The sequence below is a fragment of the Magallana gigas genome, chromosome 2 (assembly GCF_963853765.1).
Source record: "Magallana gigas chromosome 2, xbMagGiga1.1, whole genome shotgun sequence".
NCBI classification, from domain to species: Eukaryota; Metazoa; Mollusca; class Bivalvia; order Ostreida; family Ostreidae; genus Magallana; species Magallana gigas.
Genome location: NC_088854.1, coordinates 44020287 through 44045380, shown reverse-complemented (window position 1 = coordinate 44045380; position 25094 = coordinate 44020287). Strand labels below are relative to the sequence as shown.

The window sequence follows — 25094 nt, the reverse complement described above, 5'->3', positions numbered from 1 at the left end:
TATATAGAGTAAATCTTTAAAAATCTTCTTCTTAGAAACTAATCAGCAAGATGATTCTTTATAATTGTTAAGACTTTGGCTTCAGGACAATTCTTCGGCCTCACAAGAAGGTTCAGAGTTTGATGTACATAGCTAAATATCCCATATATAAACAATTGTAAAGGATCTTTTTGAGAACTGCAATACTCAACATGTGATATATGACTATAAAATTGAAGCAGGCAGCTATTTTTTCATTAGAATCATTTTGTATTACTGTTTTGAGTTATTGCCCTTGATTGATTGATTCTTGATTATTTTAATTAATGCATCCACTGTTAACCAATTATTGTGATGATTATTTTTATACAATAATAAATATTCAATGTATATAAGTTGTTCTGCATAAGTAGTTTTGGGTTAGGCCTGATTAGTTTGCTTATTTTTGATTTCCAATTTTTAGATACTATGAATTATTTTAGGCCGGCACATATATAGGGACAGTGTCTATTGCATTGCGACGAGTGACTGTTTGGGGTTAAACTTGAACAGGTATGGAGAGATTGAGGGTGTGGACATCCATGCTCTATCTAATCTTCGTGTTTTTCTAACCTACGATACAGAGTGTGTGGTCATTCCTGCCTTGTATTGCATTAATATAATCAGGGCTATCCGAGTTCCGTGGGGGAAAAATGGATTTTATTTATACAGGATCTACATGTATTATTGTACATTGTCCAGATTGTTTGTATTATGACTCCATTAAGCTGACTTTATCATACCTATTGTTCCCCAGGTGAGCGATGTGGCCCATGGGCCTCTTGTTTGTGTTTTATTTTATTTTTACAATTTTTTTTATTTTGTTAATCAAGGACATGAAAACAGTGTTGGCCAGTGGTGTCCGACTTTTCTCCTCGGTGCGTTTAGTTACACACATAATACAGGAAGTGTCGTAACTTGCAACACCGCCTCTAACTTGGATGTGTGCGCAAACTGGACCACTCTCACTTTTGACTACGCCAAATGTCCAACAGTTCAAGCATTTTCAGGTAAATGTAATTAAATGACTTTGATATTGTTAAATTTTATGTTGTTGTTTCATTGGTATTATTATAACAAAAGTGAATGATCTTTTATTATAATATCTTTGTCCACAGCGGATGGAACAGTGGATTGTCTTTATACTCAGGCTGTTGGATCTGTTTCATATGTTTCTGTATTGAACAAGGGAACTGTCGACTACTCTGCGTACCAAAGATTCACATGTTTGGTAAGATTAGAATTTCTTTTTAAAAAATCATCTTGAATAGAAATCATATATCATTCAAGTTTATTATATATATTTCTCTCTCTCTCTTTCTCTCTCTCTCTCTCTCTCTCTCTCTCTCTCATAAATATAATAATTTTAAAATATTTGTCTGATAGGCTTTTGAGAACACTGGGAGCATCATAAAGGTCAGTGACAGCGCTGGCAGTTGTAATGTTGGACAGTCTCCCACGGTGAAGCAACCAGATGGATCTGGAACACTGGAATTGACACCAAAACGTAATATGATTATTTTGATCAAATATTATCTTAGTTGAAATTTTGGGTTTTTTTGTGTATAAAACTTAAAAGAAAAGATTAGTAAGAAATTTACTAATGGAACTTTTTTTTAATTTCAGAATCCTGTTGTAAGTATTCAATTTCAATTGTATCTTTTTTATGAATTATATACATGTATAAGGTATTTTTAGTGAAAGGTTTTTGTATGACAATTTTGATATCACTTTTCAGATGGAAACTGCTCCCTTCCAAACAATTGGGACTCGAGCTGGATTGACAGTGGTCACGGCCAAATCACTTTCAACCAATCAGACGCTCGTATTGTGTCTGGCTGGTCAGTGACGGTGTATGGGACAACCGTGTCTTCTTGGACCTGCCAGGCATCTAATTTATCCTCCTCCTCGGACTCGGGATATTCTTTATTCAAGTAGGGCCTACATTATAAAGATTGCTTGTGTGTATAATGGATAATATTTTTGAATAACACACATAATTGATTGGGTTTTTTTTCAGAGCTGATACAACGGTGTCTAGTGATGGCAAAATATACAATGTCTTCCGTTGCATAGAATGGACAAAAATCACTAACAACTCGTTTTATTACTATATTCAACAAGGTATTTAAGATAGGTTTTTATGGTGTATGTGCAAAATCAGTCAAACGAAATATCGTACAGCAAAGTTTTTAAAGTGGCTTTCCTTTAAAAATGGTACAACACGAAATGTGTCTCGCTTGAAAATTTCAATCTTTAATTCTTACCACAAAACTCTTATCAAACGTACATTTTTTGTAACCTGTTTATTGAAAATATGTCGGTGACATATCAATTATGCATTATCAGATGAAAATGCCCTGACGAACAATGAGCGGTATTTTGTCGAGGAACACAATCCTTACGTAAATTCCTGGGATTTAGAAGTGTACTGCCAACCGACCACTCCCTCTCCCCCAGAGGAATATCACGTTTTAGTTCAGCAAGGTTAGAATTATCAGAAATCTTTACAAAATCTAGTTTTGGCATAGTAAAATTGTAATCAACAAACACTAATTGAAATAAACTCAAACTTTAACGCTGTTCTTTTAATACTTTTAGGGTATGAGACAAGTGTCAAGCAGTGGTGCCCAGTGCCACTTAGAGCTACATTCACTTATGTTCACAATGATGGCGCCACATCAACATGCGGGGGCGGATCCAGTCTAAGTCTTTGCCCAGACTGGTCTACCATGACCTTTGATTACAACCTCTGTTCTACCGAACAAGCCTTTTCAAGTGCGTTACTACTAGTATTATGAATTTAGTTTTTCTGCGTTCCTTTGCAATAATTATTGAAAAACATTATTTGTCACCTGTATTTTAATTTGTTCTACATTAGTTTTTTATTTCATGTTTTCAGAGGAGGGAAATGTTCACTGTGTACATTCAGTGTTTGATGGAACAGCTTTCCACACAACTGTTATCAACCCAGGAGATGTCTCTCAGTCCAGCCATCATCGATTCTCCTGTTTTGTGAGTTTTATATTAATTGATTTCTTATCGTTTCAATAAAAAATAAACGTTTACCAAAATCGTCTCATATTTGACAATAAAGATATTAATGAAGGTGATATTTTCATTTTATTTTTATTTTTCAAGACCATCAAGAAAGAAGGATCTACGATATTCATGAGTGACAGTGAGGGGAGCTGTATCAAGGGACAAGATGCCAAAATAAAACAAAACGATGGGTCCGGAACACTTACTCTGACTTCAAATAGTATGATATTTTATTTAACAGTCATAAATACATTATTTCTCTTTTTAAAATAGCTCCAGTCAGGATATCGTTTTTCAATTGTCAGATCGTAAAAACATTAATACTAAAATTTAAATGTTTTTAATTTTTATTTTCAGGTTCATGTTGTAAGTATTTATCGGTTTTACATATATGCTTTTCAACTGATAATGATGTAATTATACACATTATTCAACACCTACATAACATGTTAAAATCAAGTTTTCAATAGAGATAATTAGATTCTGTAATAACAATTCAATCAGTAGGACTTACATAATTTTCTTTCCATTCCTTAAAGCATCAATAATTATCATATTTCATTTTCGCAATCCTAAAAATTATATTTTAAATTTTACTTAGTACTCTCTATAACGTTTTATCTATTTCCGAAAGTTGACCTTTCCGATTATATTTAACGAATGAAAGGGTAAAGATTGATCGACTGATCTTTTTTTTTTAAGTAAAGAATATCATAATGTATTTATAAGCCCATCGTATATTACTGCTTATTCTCTTTGCTGTATCAATTCAATCAATGTGGGGATAGAAAAAAGAGAATAGTAAACTTTACACTAAGATTAAAAATCGCTTTATTGTTTAGTAAAACTGATGTTTCAGTCGGTCACAGCAATTAAATATATATTGAATACTTAATTCAACCCCGCAAAAATATGGACAATATCTACTGGATGATGATAAATTCAAACACGCCCAGATGGCATTGACCGATCGATTCTAGGAAACCACACGCCGAGATTCTAGCATACTCAGCATTATTCTTATCACACAGAGATGGCGGAACTATATGTTGATCGAAATAGTTCGAAATGCAGTTTAAAGCCGCACAAGTTAAAATAAAATAAAAAGTTTTACGCTCGTCAAACCTGTATCTGTTAATTCTCTTTTTTATTCTGGCCGACCTGTGATTAACTGTTAATGATTTTAATTACCACGACCAAACAACAGTGGCGGATTATCCTTAATCCGTAAACTTCACCGTAATTAATAGTTGGTTTAAATGAGAGCGATCAAACACTGGATTAAGGAGTAACTGCTTTGTGTTTACGTTGACTACTTGTGATCCAGACGCTGGAATGCAAATGTTAATGAATAATGTCTCTCTCTGTAGGATTATCATTATTATGCATTATTTCAATACACTTTGCTGGTAAGTCACTTTGAAACGTTCTTTCATTATGAAAAGATTACAAAAACCCCATCTAAGATGAAATCAAACGCTGTCGTCAAAGAGATAAAATAGTTCGATGCATACTTATTGTTTGTATTTAAAAGGACAACCTTTCTAAAAAAAAAAAATCAACTAAAACAAAACTAAAGGTAATAATAAATGCGTCTGTGTCATCTCCTTTTGACGTATTTCTGACGGATTGAGCTAGTGTCGTTACCCGCTATATAAATTAAAGTCCTACCATTAACAGTCTTAGATATACATTTCTGGATTAACGATTTTGTCAAATTTGCAAGAGTAGAACTAGTGGCGTATCATTGTAAAATGCATGCGTTGAAAACTCTTTGATTCCCAGTGTAGGAATTATTCCCATGAATGTAGGGTGGGAGAGGTTTCATTTTTTTTTTCAGTCGATTTCCACACGTTTCTTACTGTTCACAAATAAAACGACATAAGGAGTGTCAATTTAAAGGATACCTCTATCATTTTTTTACAATGTTATTAATGTACCTGTCAAATCTGTACCAATGTTGTTTATGATTGCAATGAGGAAAGAATCTTTGTTATTAAGGGGAAGCACATAATTTAGTCCTATATTCAAATGTTACAATACTGCCTCAGATGTTTTGGGGTTTTTTTCCGATAACCCTTTTTATACAGCGATAGTGACTGTCATTTTTAATATTTACCGCTCTGAGTACGAAAAGTAAGGAAAATCTAGAAGGTTGTCCTGGAAGGGTTAGAAATGAACTAGACTGCTGAATTGTAATATTTGCAGAAAGTGTCTGTGTATTGAAGATTCAGTTTTGTTGATATCATGACTTTCAGTATATCAATGGGTCTGCAGCTGGGATTGGATGAAAATTTTAAGATAGGAATATATAGAGGGTTTTTTTTTCAATTTGAACAGGATATGAATCAGGTTGATAATATTTACAGAAAATTTTCTTTTTGACTTGAAGATTCAAATTTGTTAATATTATAACCCTCAATTATTCATGGTGACCCAGCAGGAATGTAAGTTTTGATACAAGATTAATGTAAGAATATTTTTAAAATATTCTACGATACTCATGAACTACTCATTTACATTTGCGATGTATAAAATAGTACTCTCTCTCTCTCTCTCTCTCTCTCTCTATATATATATATATATATGTATATATATATATATTGATTGATTGATTGATTTATTTATTTATATAATATAACCCGTTCCAATAATTGGTACATATACCTTGAAGGTGTGAAATTTTTACATTTTTTTAATTCTAAATAAAATCTTAAATGGTGATCTACGGGTTGTGCCATTTCCGTGTTATATTTCTGCTATAGGGTAGATTCATTGATAGCCCCACAGATAACAAAGATCAACATAGAAATGTGTATATAAAATAAATGAGTAGCATTTGATATTGAAGTACTTTTTTCAAACTGAGATATTATAATAAATGTTCGGATATGCTTAATATTTTAAGTAGGTGAATATCCTTATGATTCCTGGAATAATAAACAGGGTCATTTCAGGGTGTATAGTTAATCTTAAAAATTTATGTAAAAGGGGACACAAGACGAACTAAATAACTTTCATATGAATATTTTGCACGCTGGCATCTTATTCTTTATCGCACCATTAATAATTTATTCTAAATATTGAGTATAAAACTCCGAAGTTGTTAATGATTCATAGATGTAATAATCTCCCCGTTTCTGAAACGAGCAAATAAAGAAATATGGATTAATCCAGTAAATATGCATTTATAGCAGGATGTTAAAAAAGTTACTTAGCAACATTGGAATTCATAAGATAGTGAATAGTAGTCATGTTTGTTAATTACTTGTTTTTGAATTTTTATTACCCATCATCCTTTTAATTTTATTACTTGTATGCTTGCAATTGCACCTGGAAAATCATTAGCATATGCAATGCTTTGCCGACAAACGGCAGTGTCAAAGTCACCAAAAGAAAAAGAAAATTCTACATGAAGTTTGAGGTTCTCCGATTCTTAGAGCACTAAAATTTTAAAGAAATTGTTTCATCTTAAAGATGTTATCATCGTTTGTAAAATATGAATAAGGAAATTGAAATTCCTGAATCTTTACGAGTAATTGAAAAACACCGAGGATTTGACTTAATAAAACTTAAAACAGTGTAGAATTTCACGACTGTAAAATGCTAGTATACAAATAACTTATACAATCCCTAAGAATCATTCATGTTCATACATTATCACTGTCTCAGGCTAATTTTGTTAAGTTATTTATATATCATAAACTTTATTTTAAAAAAATAGATCCGTGTAAAAGACTATAAAGGTTGAACAAGAAAATACAAGTAATACAAAGAATAGACGGATTAAATGAAAATATGACATATACCATTTTATTTTTAAAATGAATTTAACATCAAATACAGTGGGGCCTCAGATATCCGGACGCCAGATAACCGGACGCTTCAGTTTACGGACGATTTTATTTGGGAACAGATTTTTTATACCTTATTTTGTATCATTTATCCGGAATTTCGCGTTCCGGATCCGGACGGTCTGTTTTTACCACAAAACACTAATTTACTACTAATCTTGCTTTATTTAACCGGACGGTAAAATTTGATGATACCCTACTCAGTACAAAAGATTACCCCTGTCAATTAAGTTTCACACCTTTTTTACGTGCTAGACCCTCATAAGTAGCTTGTATAAATACACTGACTTCCCAAATCACTTTCAAAAATTGGAAAATTGCGAACAACAGTGTATCACACACATATCACACATGGACAGAAAGAATTCAGCTAGATTCGGTTATCATTATTGTCCGCTTAATATTTCATGACAAAATAATAAAATAAAACAGAGTTCTTTATCTCTTAAAAACGTTCACTCTAGCATGTGTTGTTATATGGTATGAAAGGCAAAACAAACTAGTATCAACACTGGGAGCCATTGTATACAAATACATTATCATTCATGACAACAATAGACGCATTTCAGATATCCGGACGCTTCACCTATCCGGACGATTGAACTTGGGAACGAAAGCGTCCGGATAACTGAGGCTCCAATGTACATTAATAAGACTGTTAGAATTTAGATTTGAAAAAGGTTGCTATTTTTGTCAAACGACGACCTTGATGCGTATTTCAGAACATATTTTCTGTTAGTAAAGTATATCACTATCAATATACCGTCATCAAGATATAGGTTCCATTATTGAATTATTATCTGTATCTTTTTCTGTACCATGAATCAAAACAAAACATATTGAACAAATGGGAATTGATTTTTGCAATGTGATACAATGGTCATTCTTATCTCTATCGAATTTCGATCAATATTCATTTAACATTTTATGCTTCTGTTGTTGATTTGATTTTTAATGGCGAAATCTACATTGATTCAAAAGAGCTGCTTTCTGTTGTAAACACTGGAAATGTTGCTATGTTGGGTAATAGTTATCATGAAACAGATAATCAATTTCTGCAGCGGTATTCTTGAAGGAAAAATTTGATAACAACTAAAAGAGAAGTTATCTTAATTCAGAAATATTTAATTGGGTGTATGAATCATGACATTTTCGACTTCTTCGTCTCTGTTAATGCTATGAATTTTAACGAAAAATGATTTTAATATTCAACAAACCCATGGTCATTTTTATGCTTTGGTTAAATACATTCTTTTATTGAGGAATAAGTATACTTTTTTATAAATCAATCATAACATGAAAACTTGAACCTCACCAAAAGAAATAGTTGAAATTATGATATCGAATTATTTAAAATTGTGGATTGATAACGATTTTGTATTGTATATTTCCTTTAGAATTATCACATTTAAACTGCAAGACAAACTTTTGCTTTGGAATTTCATGTACATGTATATATCAATTCCGTTAAACACATGAATTGCGCTCTTTAAAGACGGGGCGTGCTCCTTTCCCCCTCTGTGGGACGGGGAATGGTACGACAGTCTCCACGGGGACGTGACCTTTAACAGTACACTCAGCACTGTGACTGGATGGGCCTACACTGCTTACAACCAGCTCGTGACCCCGTTCACGTGCGTGTCAGAAAACACCACCAGCAACCAGCTTCTATTTATGTGAGTTTGTGTGGCCTTTAAAATTTTATCTTTACTTTGCTTGATTGTTTTGTAAACTATATTTAAACTATAGTGATATCCTCACATTTGTGGATGATAAAATTCATCAGTTTACCAATAAAAACAATTAGTTTGTCCACATTAACTTTTACAGTTTGAAGAGCCCACAAGCATTATTAGTTTTGTACATGTATGATATTAGATATGCTCTGTATTGGTCTATTTACGTTCTGTGTTTTTATAAGAAATTTATTGACACATAGATACGTTAAGATTTAACAAACTTTTAAATATTCAAGAATAGGTTAATTTATTGGCAGTAGCCTTCCATTAACATTATCTTGTATGTTTCTTTGGGTGAAACCTCTTTGAACGTTTTATCTCGTAATTATCCTTATAACATGATCCAAGAAAATTGGTATTTAACAAACATAAATGACACCGCAAAACAAAAACATCCTTACAACTCATGATTAATAAGTTATATGTTGTTGTTTTCCCCATGTGTTTGCTTTATAATCTATTTAGTGGTGACCAGAAGATCAACGTTTTCAGTAGTTTATTCAACGTGTTTGTTTGCATTCGGTGGATCAAGATCACAGATTACTCGTATTATTTTTACGTGCCCCAAGGTACGTTAGACAATACACAAATATATCCTCCTTGCATTTCACAGAGTTCTTATATTCCATATAAACAATTGCTTGTAATTGATTTGTAGACTAATATGTATTAATTTGATTATTTATCAGACGTAGAACCAAACATAAAGGGTAAAAGAAGAGCTATAGTGACGATTAATAATCCATCCGTGACCTCATTTTCAACTACTGATTACTGCAAAGCTGTCAATGCTGGGCCAGATATTGAGGAATATCATGTTTTAGTCAAGAAAGGTTGCCATTTGTTTCGTACATTTAAACAATTCAAAATAAATGACAGTTGGAAACTGTGAATCCAAATTTCACTTGGCTTAACCAGAATGCTAAAATCCTTACTTGTTTTCTGTCCAGGGTACGAGTCCTCGACTGTTCAATGGTGCCCAACCCCACTGTTAGGAAGGTTTACCTACGTCCACAATGACGGTACGTCCGACTCTTGTTCCGCATCTTCTGAGCTCCAAGTGTGCCCCTCTTGGACTAGGATGACGTTTGATTACACCAAATGTTCTACAAAGCAAGCTTTCTCAAGTAAGACTTGCTGATACTTAAATATTGGATTAGATTCTCTTTGAATTTTCTTGGTTAGCATTTATGTTATATCTGTGGAAATTTTGTATAACTTTTTTCCTGCTGATGTTCAGATGAAGGGGTCGTTGACTGTGTCCAAACGATTAAGAAAGATGAAACCTATTTCACGACGGTATTAAACATCGGAAGTGTTGATTACGCCAACTATTACAGATTTTCTTGTCTTGTAAGTTTACCAAATAAGATAATTCAAATCGGATGCTTTTTACTCGATTGTGACTTTGTTATAGTATTGTTTTTCTTGTTACTCACGTGATTTTTCAGGCTATCACTGTCTCGGATGGGTTGGTATATATGAGTGATAGTAAAGGAAGCTGTGAAGCAAATCAAACGTCAACAGTCAAACAGACAGACGGAAGTGGTACCCTTGTGCTTACTAAACAAGGTTTTATTTTATTTTAAAGCTACAATGAAATTTTTTATTTTTCAAATTGAGTCACTTTAATTATTTCTTTTATCAATCATTTTTTATATTTCTTTTTCAGAAAGTTGCTGTAAGTAACCCAACATTGATGAACGATGCGAATTATCGATTACATTTTTTGTATTGAAAAAAATAATAATTTGTACATTATGCGTATTAAATGAAATTTAAGAAAATTTAAGATATATTTTGATCATACAGACGGAAATTGTGTATTTCCATCAATGTGGAATTCAACCTGGTACGACAGCAGTATGGGTGACGTCATAATGAGTAACTCCTCTTCAGCTATTACGTCAGGGTGGACAGTAACAGCTTATTCCGTACCCGTCACATCATGGACTTGTGTATCTGAAAATACGACAGACAGTATCATGCTCTTTAAGTGAGATTTCATTATCAGCAAATTATTAAATATTAATAATGAAAATATCTCATTTTTATATTTTAACCAACGTCTTAAAATAAAATGAGAGTAAAATGCTCTCAAACGTTTACAGGGGAGATCAAGTTGTGGAAGTTAGTCCAGGTGTTAAAAAGAATGTTTTCCGATGCATTCAGTGGAAGAGGATATCAGATGAGTCTTACTTCTATTACATTAAACACGGTACGTTTTAACTTTAGCATAGTGCAAAACATATACTAAAGTGGTGCAAAGGAAATGCGATTACTTATGATCCGGTGAAGTGTCATACTCATTTGATAAACAATGTAATTTTAGAATATTAACATTACGGACTAAACTTCGAGAATATATATCTTACTTTCTTGTACAAGTACATTTTCAGAAGAAAAAAACTCGTTTTTCCCATGGTATTTTATTTTCAGCATTAAAGCCATATTTGTGAAAAGTGCCTAACTTATTCATAGGATTAATATTTTCAGAATGACAAATCATTATGAATTGTGTTTCAGACTTGAATTCAGATGCTCAAAATAGACGCATTGGTGTGGGAGGCTATGATCCATCTGTGACGTCATTTGACATAAGCACTTACTGTACCCCTACGTCACCACCTGGAGTTGAAGAGTTTCACATGCTAGTTAAAGAAGGTGACTGATGGCAATCAATATTTAATGTATATGGCATAATTACACATTTTTTTGTTTTGCAATTTCTATTTCGATTGATTATTTCGGGTTTTTTTAACCAGGAGCTGGACCGGAAATAAGACAGTGGTGTCCAAATGCTTTCCTTGGGAAATCCTCGTACACTCACAACACTGGAAGTTCGCAGACTTGTGCTTCTTCGTCTGAATTGAGCACTTGCTCAGACTGGAGAACAATGATATTTGATTACACAAAGTGTTCAACTGTTCAAGCATTCTCATGTAATCTTTTGTTTCAGTCATCCTTCATTTATTCTTTTTTGGTTTTGACACATAAATTGTTCATGTAACGAAAATTAATTGCGCATTCAAATGACTTACATTTTAGCGGAAGGGACAGTACACTGTGTCAATTCTATCCAATCTGGCTCGACTTTCTACACATCACTGTATAATCCGGGTACCGTGGACGGGACGTCATTCCACAGATTCACATGCTTTGTACGTGTTTCAATTTAACCTTTCATTATTTCACTGGTTAACGTGGTGATAAGTCGTTCATTTTGAGTAAGTCTGCATTGTTTGTTCTCAGGCTTCAAGTGTGTCCCCCTCTGGGATACTGGTCTCGGACAGCGTTGGAAGTTGCCAGATGAACCAGTCTCCCACAACCAAAGCTACTGACGGAAGCGGAACACTTACTGTTACTCAGAATCGTCAGTATTCTGTATAAATAAATGAAATTAAAGTCTAAATCAGAATCGCAATACTCATTTATTTTTGATATACTTGTATATTTTAAAATATTTTTTTTCATTTCTATTCACAGAGAATTGCTGTAAGTATTTCGGGGCTTTTTCAGATAAGTGCATGATTGCCATATGTAAATCAGATTTATGCTAAGCTTTAAGTTTTTAACTTGGAATATGCTACGTTTTCTAAAGTTTTTTTTCTAAAACATATGGGTTGATAAACCATTTAATAGATGGTAGCTGCAGCTTGCCCTCTTCCTGGGATGGTAAGTGGTATGATAGTGGCCTTGGTGATATCATCTTCAGCCACTCCTCGCACAATGTTCAGGGCTGGCCCATGACTGTCAATGGCCAGACCGTAACATCATGGACCTGTCAAACACAGAGAAACACCGATAAGTTACTGCTCTTCAAGTGAGTGGAAACATATTTTTTATTCTAGAAATTAAGAACAGAATACTTTTTACTTTTTTTTAGATTTTTGAATATAGTTTTAAACATTAAAAAACCGTTAGTTTTTCATGTGTTAATATTTGTTAAGCGGAAATAATTTTTGATTTTGTCGTATTATGCTACAGAGCTGACCAGATTATCGAAGTCAATGGGGTGATGAAGAATGTATTTAGGTGCATCAAATGGACAAACATCACTGATAACTCCTACCATTACTATGTGTTTAATGGTAATACTAGAATAATAAAAAATCTAATATTAGTTTGTATATAAATAAAATCAAAATAAGAAAACTGTACTCAATTTTATGTATATCTCATTTTGATGCTGTAGATTATAAATATTCATTTGAGTCAGAGAATAAAAAGGAATTTTGCCGAAATACACGTTTACTTATCTGTGTATTATATTTTTGTTAACATGTTATAATTGTAAGTGTTATTTTTAACTATGTTGCAGATGTTGAAAGTAATGCGGGGAATCAGAGAGTCAAAATAGAGGACCACGACCCGTCTGTACAATCGTGGAACATCAGTGACTACTGTACCCCAACCTCGGCACCTGTAACAGAGGAGTACCACGTGATCGTCAAAGAAGGTTGCGGATCTCTTCTTTTAATATCTAAATAAACAAGCAAACCTGTATTTATAACTTATTCTTTAACCCAGTTCTTCTCTTTGATAGGCCAGGAGAGTTCAGTAAAACAATGGTGTCCAATTCCTCTAATCAGTAACTTTACTTACACTCACAATGATGGATCCACTACTTCATGTAGCGCCTCGTCTGCTCTCAGCGTTTGTCCTTCCTGGAATACTTTGACATTCGACTATTCCAATTGCTCAACGGAACAGATTTTCTCAAGTATGATAATCCACAATGCATAGTAGATATTCCTGTATAAACTTAGCTTGAGGACGAAATTGAGTGTGTTCGATCATACCCCAGATTCTATATACAAATAGATCCTTTGTTGAATATTTTGATTGTGTTTGTAGAAGAGGGAGTTGGTTACTGTGTTCAGACCATTACAAAAGGAAATACATTTTATACCAGTGTTCTTAATCCGGGTGATGTAACCGGCGTAGGACACCACCGATTCACGTGTTTGGTGAGACATGTCTGTATATGAAATACGTTGTTTTACAGGGTTTTTTTTCAAATTGAGAGCATTGCATCGAAAACATTGTTTTTTCTATTGCAGGCTATCAGTTTATCAGGATCGCAGATTCAAATAAGTGACAGTGCTGGAAGCTGTGAGGCGGGTCAGACAGCAACGGTCAAAGCCTTGGACGGAAGTGGTCTGTTGACATTAACATCAACTGGTGAGTAGCAACAGTTTGCACTGATTCAACAAGCCTTTGATGATACAAATAAAAATGATCATCAAAAATAAATCAACTGAGTCGTCAGTATCAACATTATGTTATTTTTTTTCTTTTTATATCTTTTTAGGGTCCTGTTGTAAGTATAAACATGTGTAGCTTGTGTTCACTATCCTTTCATATATGGCACAATATTTGTAACCATTATATATATTCGCTCTTTATGTAGCGGGGAGTAGTGCTGCATTTTGTGTTGCTGTTTTATTTTATTTATTTAGTATTTGTAAATGTATCTAGCTGCATATTAGCCTGCTTGAAATAACCGCAAGTGCGTGTGTGTCTGTGTGTATTTAGAGTTTTGATTTATTATGGGTTCTAGCACCCATCCCAAACATTTCTTGAATTTTCCTAACTTAAGATGGAAATTGCACGTTTCCGTTGGATTTTGCGGGAACTTGGCATGACAGTAGGACAGATTCAGTAGAATTCGTGTACGACCATTCTCGAGTTTCCTTAGGATGGGCCATGACAATCAGCAACAATACAGTCTCATCATGGACGTGCATGTCAGATGACACCAACAGTCAACTTTTACTTCTAAAGTAGGTTCTATCGAGTGGAAATATTTAATTCTCAATTTCAATAAACAAGTTGATTGTTAGACATCATATTCCTTTCTGTTTTTGTTGTTACAGCTAAAAAAGAAAATTGATTGGTGTTTTATCTTCTATTTTCAGGTCTGACACCATATTGGAAATCAATGGACTGAAAAAGAATGCATTTATGTGCATAGACTGGAAGAAAATAACAAGCAACTCATATAGATATTATATAAAAAATGGTAATATTTTTTGTTTGGTGTAATTGAACCAATAAAACCTTTTAAACGATTTCTCTATGTTTGTATAAAAAATTTTCACTTGTGTTTCGATTATACCAACAGATGAAAACCCTAACGCCAGCAGTGAACGTGTCAGTATAGAGGACCACGATCCATTCGTTACAGACTGGAATATAAATAGTTATTGTAATCCTAGCAATGGGCCGGCGATAGAGCAATTCCATATGATTGTCAAACAAGGTTGTTAAACTGGTATTTGTATCAATTGTTGTTGGAGTTTTTTATTTTCATATGCTGAAAGGTTTTTTTTATTTTCATATAAGTTAAAAATAAATGTGTCTGTGATAGAAGATCTAGAGACACTCAGTGGGATGAATAACATATTTTACAAATTAAAATGTTGTAACTGTAAGAAAAATCATACCAACACAACATTCTTCAGTTATATGAATTCTAATGAAAATGTGGGTTTAATAGAAATTTTAGCACAAAATCAAATATCTTCATGTGTGAATAGAGTGACAATGCACCTTCGGCTTCTAAATGAAAGTTGATGTTGTAGGTCAGGAGACAACAGTTAAACAATGGTGCCCGAATCCCTTACTAGGGACGTTTTTCTACACCGTCGACAATGGAACCACCCAGACCTGTGGAAACGGCTCCCGGGTCGACGTGTGTGCTACTTGGACTACGATGACGTTTGATTACACTAAATGCTCATCAGAAGTACTTTCAAGTAAGCGAATAAAAACTAGACGCAAAAAAATGCAGCATTTTTGTATTAATTTTTAAAAACTTTTTTATTATAAATTCAACAGGCACAAAATGAATAGTGCATTTAAAATTGATCAAAAAGAGGATGTCAGTTATCGCCAGAGATTTATTTAGATACATTGGTTAATGATTTGTAATAGAGAAGATGTTGATTCTTTATCTCATTTGTATTGCAGAGGAGGGTGAGGTGTATTGTCTATACACAATAATTAGCGGTTCAACCTACTACACGTCTGTCTTAAATCCAGGTTTTGTTGATCAGACTAATTATCATCGATTTACATGCTTGGTAAGATTTAGATGCTTTTTATGAAAATTATTTTTGAATTGCTTGAATGCCTTTTAGTTCATTTGTTATGTTATATTGTTATGAATTTAAAGGCTGTAACAGCAGATGCCAATTCAGACAATGTTTTCGTGAGCGAGAGCGCAGGAAGCTGTGAGAGAGACCAACAGTCCACTGTACAACAACCTGACGGCAAAGCAAACTACACTTTTACACCTTATTGTAAGTAGTCAATAGTACTTTATTTCGTTGAAATTCAACAAATATTGCTATTTTATTCCAAAACTAACTAATGTGATATCTAATTTTTTTTTCAGCTACATGCCGTAAGTACAAATCAGTGTTTTTATACATTGAAATTTTTTGACTTAGGTTTGATTTTATGTTTAAGATTTTCATGACAAATATTTTTGATATTTTATATATATTTATATTTTGCTTCTTTTAAGACGGTTCCTGCACGTTCCCCATACAATGGGAGAGTGTCTGGCATGATTCTGACAAGGGATCCATTGAAATCCAAGCTCCGTCTAAATCCGTCTCTCCTGGTTGGTCAGCCACTGCGTACTCAAAGACTGTGACGTCATGGACCTGCCATGCAGAGGACACAAATCAGAACTTGTTGTTGTTCAAGTTAGTAGTCAAAACATTCCAATGCTAAAATATAGTGTAGTGTAGAATTTTGACAACGTAGATTTAAACTATATCTTATGTTGTATAGTCAGCGAAGCGCATCTGCGTACTTGAATTCGATAAATAAAAATGTTAGGTTGTGCTATATGATTTGTAAACTATTTTTTCTGTTATTAATATTTTTATATTAATATAATATGATTAGAACTTTCATTTTACAGATCTGATCATACTGTGGAAAATGCTGGCGTTCAATATAATCTTTTTAAATGCATTAAATGGCGGGAAATAACACCATATTCCCATTTCTACTATGTACAGAATGGTAACGTATTATTGGTGTTTTAGTTTATGATGGAACATTTTCTAGTCATTTTACGAATCTTTCACGATTATTTGAAAGCACTGAGAACAACATTTCTGTTTAACTAGATGTAAATTCAAATGCCTTGAACGAAAGAATATTTATCGAACTGTACGACCCTTCCGTGACGTCATGGAATACGACCACGTATTGTAACCCTTCATCCCCACCCAAGCTTGAGGAATACCACATCATGGTCAAGCAAGGTCAATTGTCGAATTTCAAAGACATTTTTCTTTATTTTAAACGTTGCTTCTTGGTCCGAAATATCTTATGTTTTCCTGGCTTTGTTAATGATATTTTACTTACCAGGAAAGGTTTTCCCGGCAAGTGTAAAAATCAAAAATTAAAAATAAAAGACAAGGAAAATGTTAGTTAATTGTTTTTGTACCGAGTTTTTGTGTGTGTCTGTAGGGTTCGAGTCCCAGGCTGCCCAGCCCTGTCCTCCAGCGCTGATTGGTCGGTTTACTTACACTCATGACAGTGGGTCTACCCAGACATGTAGCAGTAGTTCCTCGCTCGCTGTCTGTCCCTCTTGGGATACTATGACTTTTGATTACACCAAGTGTTCAACGGAACAAGCTTTCTCAAGTAATCTTTTTTTAAAAATGTCCAAAAATCAAAACTCAACGCAGATTTTTTTTAAATACATAGTGTACATGCAAAATAGTCTATTTAGTGCATAATGATTAGAGATAGTTGTCTATTTTCATAAATAGTAGCCTTTTTCAGAGGAAGGTGTCGTCAAGTGTTTGATGTTCCTAAGTAGTGGTGCTACCGTGTTCACTTCGGTTTTGAACCCTGGTGATGTGACGGACAGTCGTCACAGCGTCTTTACTTGCTATGTAAGTTTTAAATTTCGTTAAGGTACGATTCCTCTCGGATAAGGGAGATAATTTTCATGAAAATTAATTTTCTTTATTGATATTTAATATATGTCAAAATAATGTATAAAATACCCCCACCGAAATGTTATGCTTTTCACAAACAAATTGAAATTCTTTTGAAAACTGAAAACTTTCATATGCTAAATAAATAAAAGTTTATGAAAATATATTGAACTTACTTTATTGCTAAAGCTGAAATATTAATGTTCAATTATATTATTTTTGTTTAACATAGGCTTTGACAAGATCTAATGATACGATATACATGAGTGACAAGAAAGGAAGTTGTGCTCCAGGGCAGACTCCACAAGTTAAACAGACAGCAGGGTCCGGAACTCTGACTATGGAAGTCTTAGGTATTTTTATAAATGCTTTTTTTTTAATTGAATGAATTTTTAATTGAACTCATGAAGAGGATAAAACTTATACAATATTTTGTTCCTTCCAGATTCATGTATAGACAAACCAACCGGGAGCAGTGGTATTTATGATCAGCAATTATTTTTTTGGAATAAAAAAAAATGAAGACAAATAATAAACTAAATTTGCAGTCAAAAATTATAATGGACAATATCATTTTTCCATCACAAGATTTTTACTGTTCAGAAAGTAGAAAGATTAATTGTTTTATTATTCAAGCTTTTTATTGTGTTTGTTATAATTTCTATTTTATTTTGTAATTGATGACTGTAGATTTTTTTTAAGCAGCATTTAAGGTTTGAATAGAAATTCGATGTTCCTTTCAATGTTGTACACAATTCGTTGTTCACACTTTTCTATTGGTGCTATGTTTTCTTAACTTAAGTCATTGTGGTTCAATAACTTGTTTCATACTTCGACAAGTAAAACAAAATATGAAATTATTATAATGCAAAGTGTATACACTATAGATACATTTTTGAAATAAAGCTCTGGAATGCTTATATAATAAATGTTGAAATCAAACCACGATTATTATGCCTGTAGAACACATGTTGAACTAAAATCGCTTTTAAAAAGCTTTATAATGCTTATAGATGTTTCGAACTATAACCAAGATTACATTGCTTACTAATACTTATGATAATAGTTACTTGCATAATTTGAATTTTTTTAGTGCACCGTTTATGAAAATGTGCTATTTTGCAGTTGGACTTTGTACTCTTCCCACTAATTGGGACGGTGATTGGTATGACAGTGGCATGGGAGAGATTCAAATGAGCGAACGCACAAAATCCGTAACTTCTGGTTGGGACGTGTCAGTTTCTACAACTTCCCTTACATCGTGGTCATGTGTCACCAGCAATGACACAGGATCCTACCTACTGTTTAAGTACATATCTAAACTCCTGGCCGGCTCAAAATATTTTTCAAATTCGATATGAATGAATGTGGGATGCTCTCTTATACAAGATTTGATATCTTTACTTGAATATTTCAGATCAGATCAACTTGTAGACTACAATGGAACATTTTACAATGCATTTCGTTGTATTCAATGGACAAAAATCACTGACAATTCCTACATGTATTACCCAATGACAGGTAAAGTTAAACAGAACTAAACACATTGACTAATGCAACAGAAAATAACAGTAATACGACATGAAAGCAAGATACGATGTTTTTCTTTTGTAGATGAAGAATCCTTGGCTTCAAATACAAGGATTAAATTGGAATTGTATGATCCAACGAAAGTAAAATGGGACACATCAAGCTTCTGTTCTCCTACTATTCCGCCTGATACAGAACAATTTTACATTCTTGTGAAAAAAGGTTCGGCTTTTAAATACTAAATACTTTCATAGCAAAGACATTTTTATTACAGAAGTATAGTTGACACTACATACGTTTTATTTTTTAGGACAAGAGTCACAGGTTAAGCAATGGTGTCCTTCTCCTTTGCTGGCCACCTTTACCTACAAGCACCTAACAGCAAACGGGACCGAGACCTGTACAGGGGTGTCCTCTCTAGACGTCTGTACCAACAGAACCATCATGGTGTTTGATTACACCAAATGTTCTACAACTCAAGCATTCTCAAGTCAGTTCGGGCAGTTAGTCTATGTTTGTTAAAGTATGATAAGCTAATTTACAAACTGTATGATTTCTTCTTTTTTTAATTTGTTCAAAACTGAAATTTTCATTTAAGGTGAGGGAGTCGTTTATTGCGTGAAATCTCTTGTTGTGAATGGTGTCTACTATACTATGGTTCTGAATCCGGGCTCAGTGGACAACACTTTCTATCACAGATTTACTTGTTTGGTACGCTTATATCAAAAACTTTAGATATTAGCAATAACAGCATAGGCTGTTAAAATTCAATGACCGTGTATTTTCTTAAAGTAAATTATTATATGCATTAATATAATTTCAAAGGCTACGACCAAAACCGGAGGTGTGGTGTTTACTACCGATCGACCATCCATGTGTGCCAAGAACCAGTCATCTACCACTGTGGTGCAGGGTGGTAGTGGTACTCTAGAAATGATACCAGAAGGTATGTTTTCCAATTTAGCTATTTAGATTCTAGTACGTATTGTCTTGTTAAAAAATACTCGTTTGCTTACTTATATTTTTTTCTTTTCTCCTTTCTTTTAGAAACGTGTGGTAAGTACAACATTGGAAATTGAGACTGTGAGAAACATTTTTAAGTATTCTAGAAATGTGAATTAAATTTTCGAAGTCTGTATTTATGAAAAATGTTTAATATTTGCCTATTCGAACATCTTCTTTTAAGACTTTACCACTAATGTTGACGAGAGTAAGCCTGGCGAGGGTATTGCAACAGGGTCTGTCATCGGTGCTGTTGTCGGTATTCTCCTCATCCTTATCATTGCTGCTGTAGTTGGATGTATTGTTTTCAAATATATTAAACGAAAGAAAACACAACACAATGACACCCAACAAAAGAAACCGATGTCCGATGAGGGTAATTAATACCTTCTTAAGTATGAGATAGAAATTTTAAATGCAAGTCTATATAAGATATTTTTTCATAGAGATAAGAAATTTTTATTTAGAAAAAATGTTAAATAATTTTCAGATACCCCAAGAGCTTTGCATTATAATGTAGAAGAGATGAAGAAGAACTTTGCTTTGCCGCCTCTACAACATGCAGCGCCGTCCTTGTCACGTGTCTCTCCAAAGATCTCGCCAAAGGTTCAAAGTCTTGACCTTCCCCCACCTTCCCACCTACCCCCTGTACCCGTCAGTACGAGTACACCAGCTAAACCCAAGAAGAAAAAGAAACACAGACGAGACAAAAAGCATAATTATGAAGACTCGCATATAGACCAATCAAATGGAAGCGTACCCAAACCCGATGTGATTAGTGGTACTTCCGCTATTGAACTTGAGGAAGACTATGGTGAGGGCAATTTATATACGCCTCGTGAATTGCCGTCTTTGAGTTATGCACCAGCAAGTACTTCGTTTATTATTGACCGTGCATTATCATTAGATCAGGGAGAAGATGTTCCAACACCACCTCAACCACGATTTTATAAACGTCAATTTTAGTATACCATTTTCCGTTGTCTTATTTTACGGTGCAAATTAAACCTAGTCAGTCTTCCAAAGACGTAATATTGTAATATTGTGATATTTCTTAATGACGTAAAAATACTGTTAATAATAAAGCGTTTAATGTTATCGCAGTTTTTGTTTCATGTTGAAAGTTTATGTTTTTCTTCCCAGATGAAGCAATAGCAGATATTTTAGCTACAGTAGACAGTAAGTAGTGTGCACCAATGCATGCTTCTGATATAGCTCTCTCCATGCATGATTACCTTATATCCTCCCAATATCCGCTTTGCATGCTTTAGTTTCCAGAAGGCTTTGTTTCTTCTTTTATCCATTTATTTTCTTTTTGCTACGAGCTCAAGGGGTCTTTGGTTTACTAAATTATCTATGCCATTTATTTTCATTTTTATTTATTTTTTATTTTTAGATTTGTTTTTCTTTGTTTTGTCGAAAGGGGAATGTTCGGCCATCTTGTACATATGTTGACTAAAAAAAAATTTAACTAACTTCTTTAACTAGAACTTAAATGATTAAGATAAAACTTTTTTCTCAAATAATGGTTGTAGAGTGGACACCAATGGTATCCTTTCATATTTTTTAAACATTTTTATAAATTTTCAGTTAAAGTTTACAGCTGCACGGTTATAGGTGATTAAAAAACATTGTTCTGTACTTGTGGGCACAATTGGCAAAATAACATGAAAAACATTATACCTGTTGCTTTTTAATCCTTTAACAACAATCTTTGGCATAAATAAGTCAGTTCAAGAAATGTTTACATCTATATTCACATATGTACAAGATACCCGTATTTGTTCAAAGATTGTTTGTTTCAGTTGCATTCGACTAAAATGTTGCAACTCATTGCATAAAATACGTCACGTGATTGTCGTCTATATTTCTATGTCTGGCAAGTGCAAAAAATAGACGGCAACACTGCGGCCATATCGTCTTTTTTTTTCATTACATTTCTGTGTTTACTATGACTTACTTGACTTCATTCCCATGTGGAGCATAGGCCACGGACAATTCTTTTCTACCTCTCTCTGTCCTTTGATAGTTGGTGGATGGTGTTCCAGCTGTGTCCTTTCTCTGTCATTTCTTTTTTGATCTGTTTTGTCTTTAACATAGAAACATACAGAAAGGTTGGGTCCTTAACAAAACGCCAATAAAGTTTTTTTATGGATGTCTACCAAAATATGTCTGGTGTTTTGGAGTCGATTTTAATCAACGCTATGCAGTTACTCGGCACACCGGAAGTGAAACTGTTTTGATTTAAGCACAAATCATCACCGCTGACAAGACTTAGTACTTGAAAATAATCGATCAATTCAATGTAATGTATTCAGAAGCATTGTTTTTCATGGAAACTTATTTATAAATACTTCTAAAATAGTCTTTTGAGAAAATAGATTTTAAAAGGTGCTACGAACAATTAGATACTTTTGTAGTCGTTTGTACTCCTTTACCAGAGTTTTATATTGCTTGGATACTGTTTTCCAGAAATATATCGATAACTGTTACATTATGAATCGTAGAGTTTGATAGCGTAATTTTTTTTTAATATTACTCAACATGATTCATATGAAGTTTTCCGTTAGCACGATAATACATATAAACAATCTATTTTAATGCAACCAAGAAACTACTTGCCATGGGAAATTATATATCGTTGGTTAAAAAAAAATTATTATCAATAAAATCAAATCCAGTCAGTACTTCGGTACTTTGATTAAAGTTAAGGAGGCTCGACTACATACCTTATTTCATTCATTTTATTTCATTTTTGATTTGCTATTGTTTGGTTTACGCGCATTTTCTAGAGGTGACTTTGCCATTGCATGAATGAAACCATTTGTGATTTTGCGAAATATTGCGTATAGTCTTCTTTACAGTTATGTTTGATCACTTATGATAAAGTAATGTTTATAGAAAGTAGGGCGAAATTTGCCCTTAGTGTATCTAAGGTTGTCTGACCCTCAACCTGCTCAGTAAAATATGTGCAAATACTGTTATCAGCCCAAAAGCCAATGTTGTCTGCTCCTCACACTTTATATAAAAACATACTTTGCAATTCATGTGTTTTATGAAATTTTGAATAATTGTCCCGCTGAGTTGCATTACAAATTAGGAGAAAAGTAGAGATTTGTGTAAAACTTTAGAATGGCAGACTAAATTTTCTTACCTTAGAATTTTCTGTGTGAAAAAGTACAGTTTAGAATGGCGGGGTATAAAAAGTGGTTAAGTTTTACTTGATTTTCTACTGGGATAAAGTAAATCATATAATCAAATTCGTCTGATTAAAGGGTCATCACAATTTCATGATTACACTTAGCCGCTACACCATAACGACTACAGTTCTTTAACTTTTCCCAAAATAAAGAGTCTAAAGAGAATATTGTCATCAATTTCAGAAACGTCTGTAACTAGACAGCAGATTGTCTAAATATGATTGAGACTGTTTACAAGATTTCTTTAGACTATAGCATGCCATATTTTCCCTTACCATGAATAAACTGTGTGCTTTTTCGGGTGTTATTAATCTTCGATATACAACTGCTAGCCAGTGATGTTATAACGACTTTTATTTGGGTTGTGCAAATATCAGTAAGTAATGTACGTAGCCGTAAGGACAATATATTGCTATATATCGATCTATACTTATGTTTATCCTGGATTCGTTCTCTGCTTGCTTAGATGCTTGATACTCTACATGCCCAGGTAAGTAAATCACACCTCTTCCATTCACGGAAAAGCAATTCGTATAGTAATGGACAGTGGTTCTGCTTTTGAATGTACTCACTTGACTTAATTACAGGACTACATTGGACTATTTCACTCAATGTAGTATGTCAGCTTCTGCAATACCGAACGTTTCGTAACTTTGCAACATTATATTTTTCTTATTATTTCAACGTGTTTTTATAAATGGACTTTGAACTCTTTTTTAAAGAATTAATAAATATAATGTTTGATGCATTATTTTTTTAAAAATAAATATATATGTACACTTGGAATCAGTTTTTCTATTTGATAATTTCTTTCTCTTTTTAAAAAAAGCTGTTGTTGTATTTTAAACTTCTTTCTTCACAAATTTTAATAAATCTAATCGGGATGCTAATATTAGTAAGATGTAAGTGTTCATATGAGTAAGATACACCGATCACAGTACCTATTGTTGCCAAATGTGAAATAATTATTATGAATACCATGGCATGACCACTGCGCATTATGAAACTTGAACTTCGTATGTATCAAGTCATTTTGGTATAAGCAAAACAACCCACTGTTCGAGGTGTGAAACATGAACTAAATCTTTTTGGTATTTCTCGTTTGTTTCTTCAAGAATTTTCATCGCAATACCAGTATGGTTTAACTGTTACTGCTTTGATCATCTATTTCTTGTTTTACTTTAGATTGACGATTGAAGGTCGTTTTGACTGGTGCTGATAATAAAAGAAAAAACGTTTATATGATAAACGTTTTCAAAAGCTGCAATCATGACTGTGTCTGTGATAGATTGTTGGTCTGTTGTTGATTTATTGTTTCAAATGTTGTGTTTTACATCTTTTTTGATAATTAAAACCGGATAAAACTTTGGTTTGTTATTATTATTTCTTACTTTCAGGCACTTAAAACACGTACGCTACATGTAGACATTTTTCCCGATGCATATGTACCAACTATAAATCAAAATCATTTTCTTTGAAAATTATACCTCGGCAGTCAAACAACCATACTAGTGTAATAATACAGAAGGTAGTTAGATGAAGGTTTAATTCCTCAAACATTCCAAAAACAGCGTCCCATTGATCAAAAGAAGATGGGGGATAAGATAGCGCAGATTCCCATTCTGCCTTTATATAACTAATTTCCACTTATCCCTATCTGGCTCATACTTCACTAAACAGAGCTTTTGAGTAAAGGATGTGTTATGACCTTTTGTAAAGGGTCAAGATCATTTCAGA

The 25094-nt window shown here is 33.4% G+C and overlaps 3 protein-coding genes across 3 annotated transcripts in view; all 3 read left to right on the top strand.

Moving 5' to 3' along the window:
• The window catches only part of LOC136271563 (uncharacterized), an 8735-nt gene extending 4799 nt beyond the window's left edge, over positions 1–3936 (top strand). Inside the window, exons 12-23 of the mRNA XM_066071826.1 lie at positions 852–1028; positions 1137–1249; positions 1405–1525; positions 1645–1653; positions 1757–1952; positions 2039–2142; positions 2368–2505; positions 2620–2796; positions 2921–3033; positions 3160–3280; positions 3418–3426; positions 3920–3936. Coding sequence (XP_065927898.1) covers positions 852–1028; positions 1137–1249; positions 1405–1525; positions 1645–1653; positions 1757–1952; positions 2039–2142; positions 2368–2505; positions 2620–2796; positions 2921–3033; positions 3160–3280; positions 3418–3426; positions 3920–3936 — 1295 coding nt within the window. The remainder of the gene's footprint in view (positions 1–851; positions 1029–1136; positions 1250–1404; positions 1526–1644; positions 1654–1756; positions 1953–2038; positions 2143–2367; positions 2506–2619; positions 2797–2920; positions 3034–3159; positions 3281–3417; positions 3427–3919) is intronic.
• A 184-nt stretch (positions 3937–4120) lies between these two features.
• On the top strand, positions 4121–16076 carry LOC105330858 (uncharacterized). Its single transcript, XM_066071814.1, has 28 exons — positions 4121–4469; positions 8410–8590; positions 9119–9222; positions 9343–9486; positions 9604–9780; positions 9894–10006; positions 10105–10225; positions 10326–10334; positions 10466–10649; positions 10765–10871; positions 11180–11317; positions 11419–11595; positions 11702–11814; positions 11906–12026; positions 12140–12193; positions 12296–12476; positions 12641–12744; positions 12975–13112; positions 13200–13376; positions 13511–13623; positions 13717–13837; positions 13968–14439; positions 14575–14678; positions 14781–14918; positions 15241–15414; positions 15629–15741; positions 15834–15960; positions 16056–16076. The coding sequence occupies exons 1-22, from the start codon at positions 4415–4417 to the stop codon at positions 13994–13996; spliced, it is 2661 nt and encodes an 886-aa protein (XP_065927886.1). The 5' UTR covers positions 4121–4414; the 3' UTR covers positions 13997–14439; positions 14575–14678; positions 14781–14918; positions 15241–15414; positions 15629–15741; positions 15834–15960; positions 16056–16076.
• Positions 15222–24725, top strand: LOC136271561 (uncharacterized). The gene is made up of 20 exons (XM_066071809.1): positions 15222–15404; positions 15629–15634; positions 15834–15960; positions 16188–16371; positions 16593–16696; positions 16804–16941; positions 17150–17326; positions 17468–17580; positions 17858–17978; positions 18071–18103; positions 18751–18934; positions 19043–19146; positions 19240–19377; positions 19466–19645; positions 19754–19866; positions 19981–20101; positions 20203–20533; positions 20648–20971; positions 21301–21336; positions 24543–24725. The coding sequence occupies exons 1-17, from the start codon at positions 15222–15224 to the stop codon at positions 20232–20234; spliced, it is 2058 nt and encodes a 685-aa protein (XP_065927881.1). The 3' UTR covers positions 20235–20533; positions 20648–20971; positions 21301–21336; positions 24543–24725.
• Positions 24726–25094: the final 369 nt, after the last annotated feature.

Excerpts from the sequence above, each read along its gene's own strand:
- LOC136271561 (XM_066071809.1), top strand. The coding sequence starts at position 15,222 with ATGAAAGTTGATGTTGTAGGTCAGGAGACAACAGTTAAACAATGGTGC. Across the intron at positions 17,979-18,070 it reads TCTGACTATGGAAGTCTTAG|ATTCATGTATAGACAAACCA; the intron begins GTATTTTTATAA and ends TGTTCCTTCCAG. Across the intron at positions 19,646-19,753 it reads TACAACTCAAGCATTCTCAA|GTGAGGGAGTCGTTTATTGC; the intron begins GTCAGTTCGGGC and ends TTTTCATTTAAG.
- LOC105330858 (XM_066071814.1), top strand. The coding sequence starts at position 4,415 with ATGTCTCTCTCTGTAGGATTATCATTATTATGCATTATTTCAATACAC. Across the intron at positions 10,650-10,764 it reads GACAGTATCATGCTCTTTAA|GGGAGATCAAGTTGTGGAAG; the intron begins GTGAGATTTCAT and ends AAACGTTTACAG. Across the intron at positions 13,377-13,510 it reads AACGGAACAGATTTTCTCAA|AAGAGGGAGTTGGTTACTGT; the intron begins GTATGATAATCC and ends TTGTGTTTGTAG.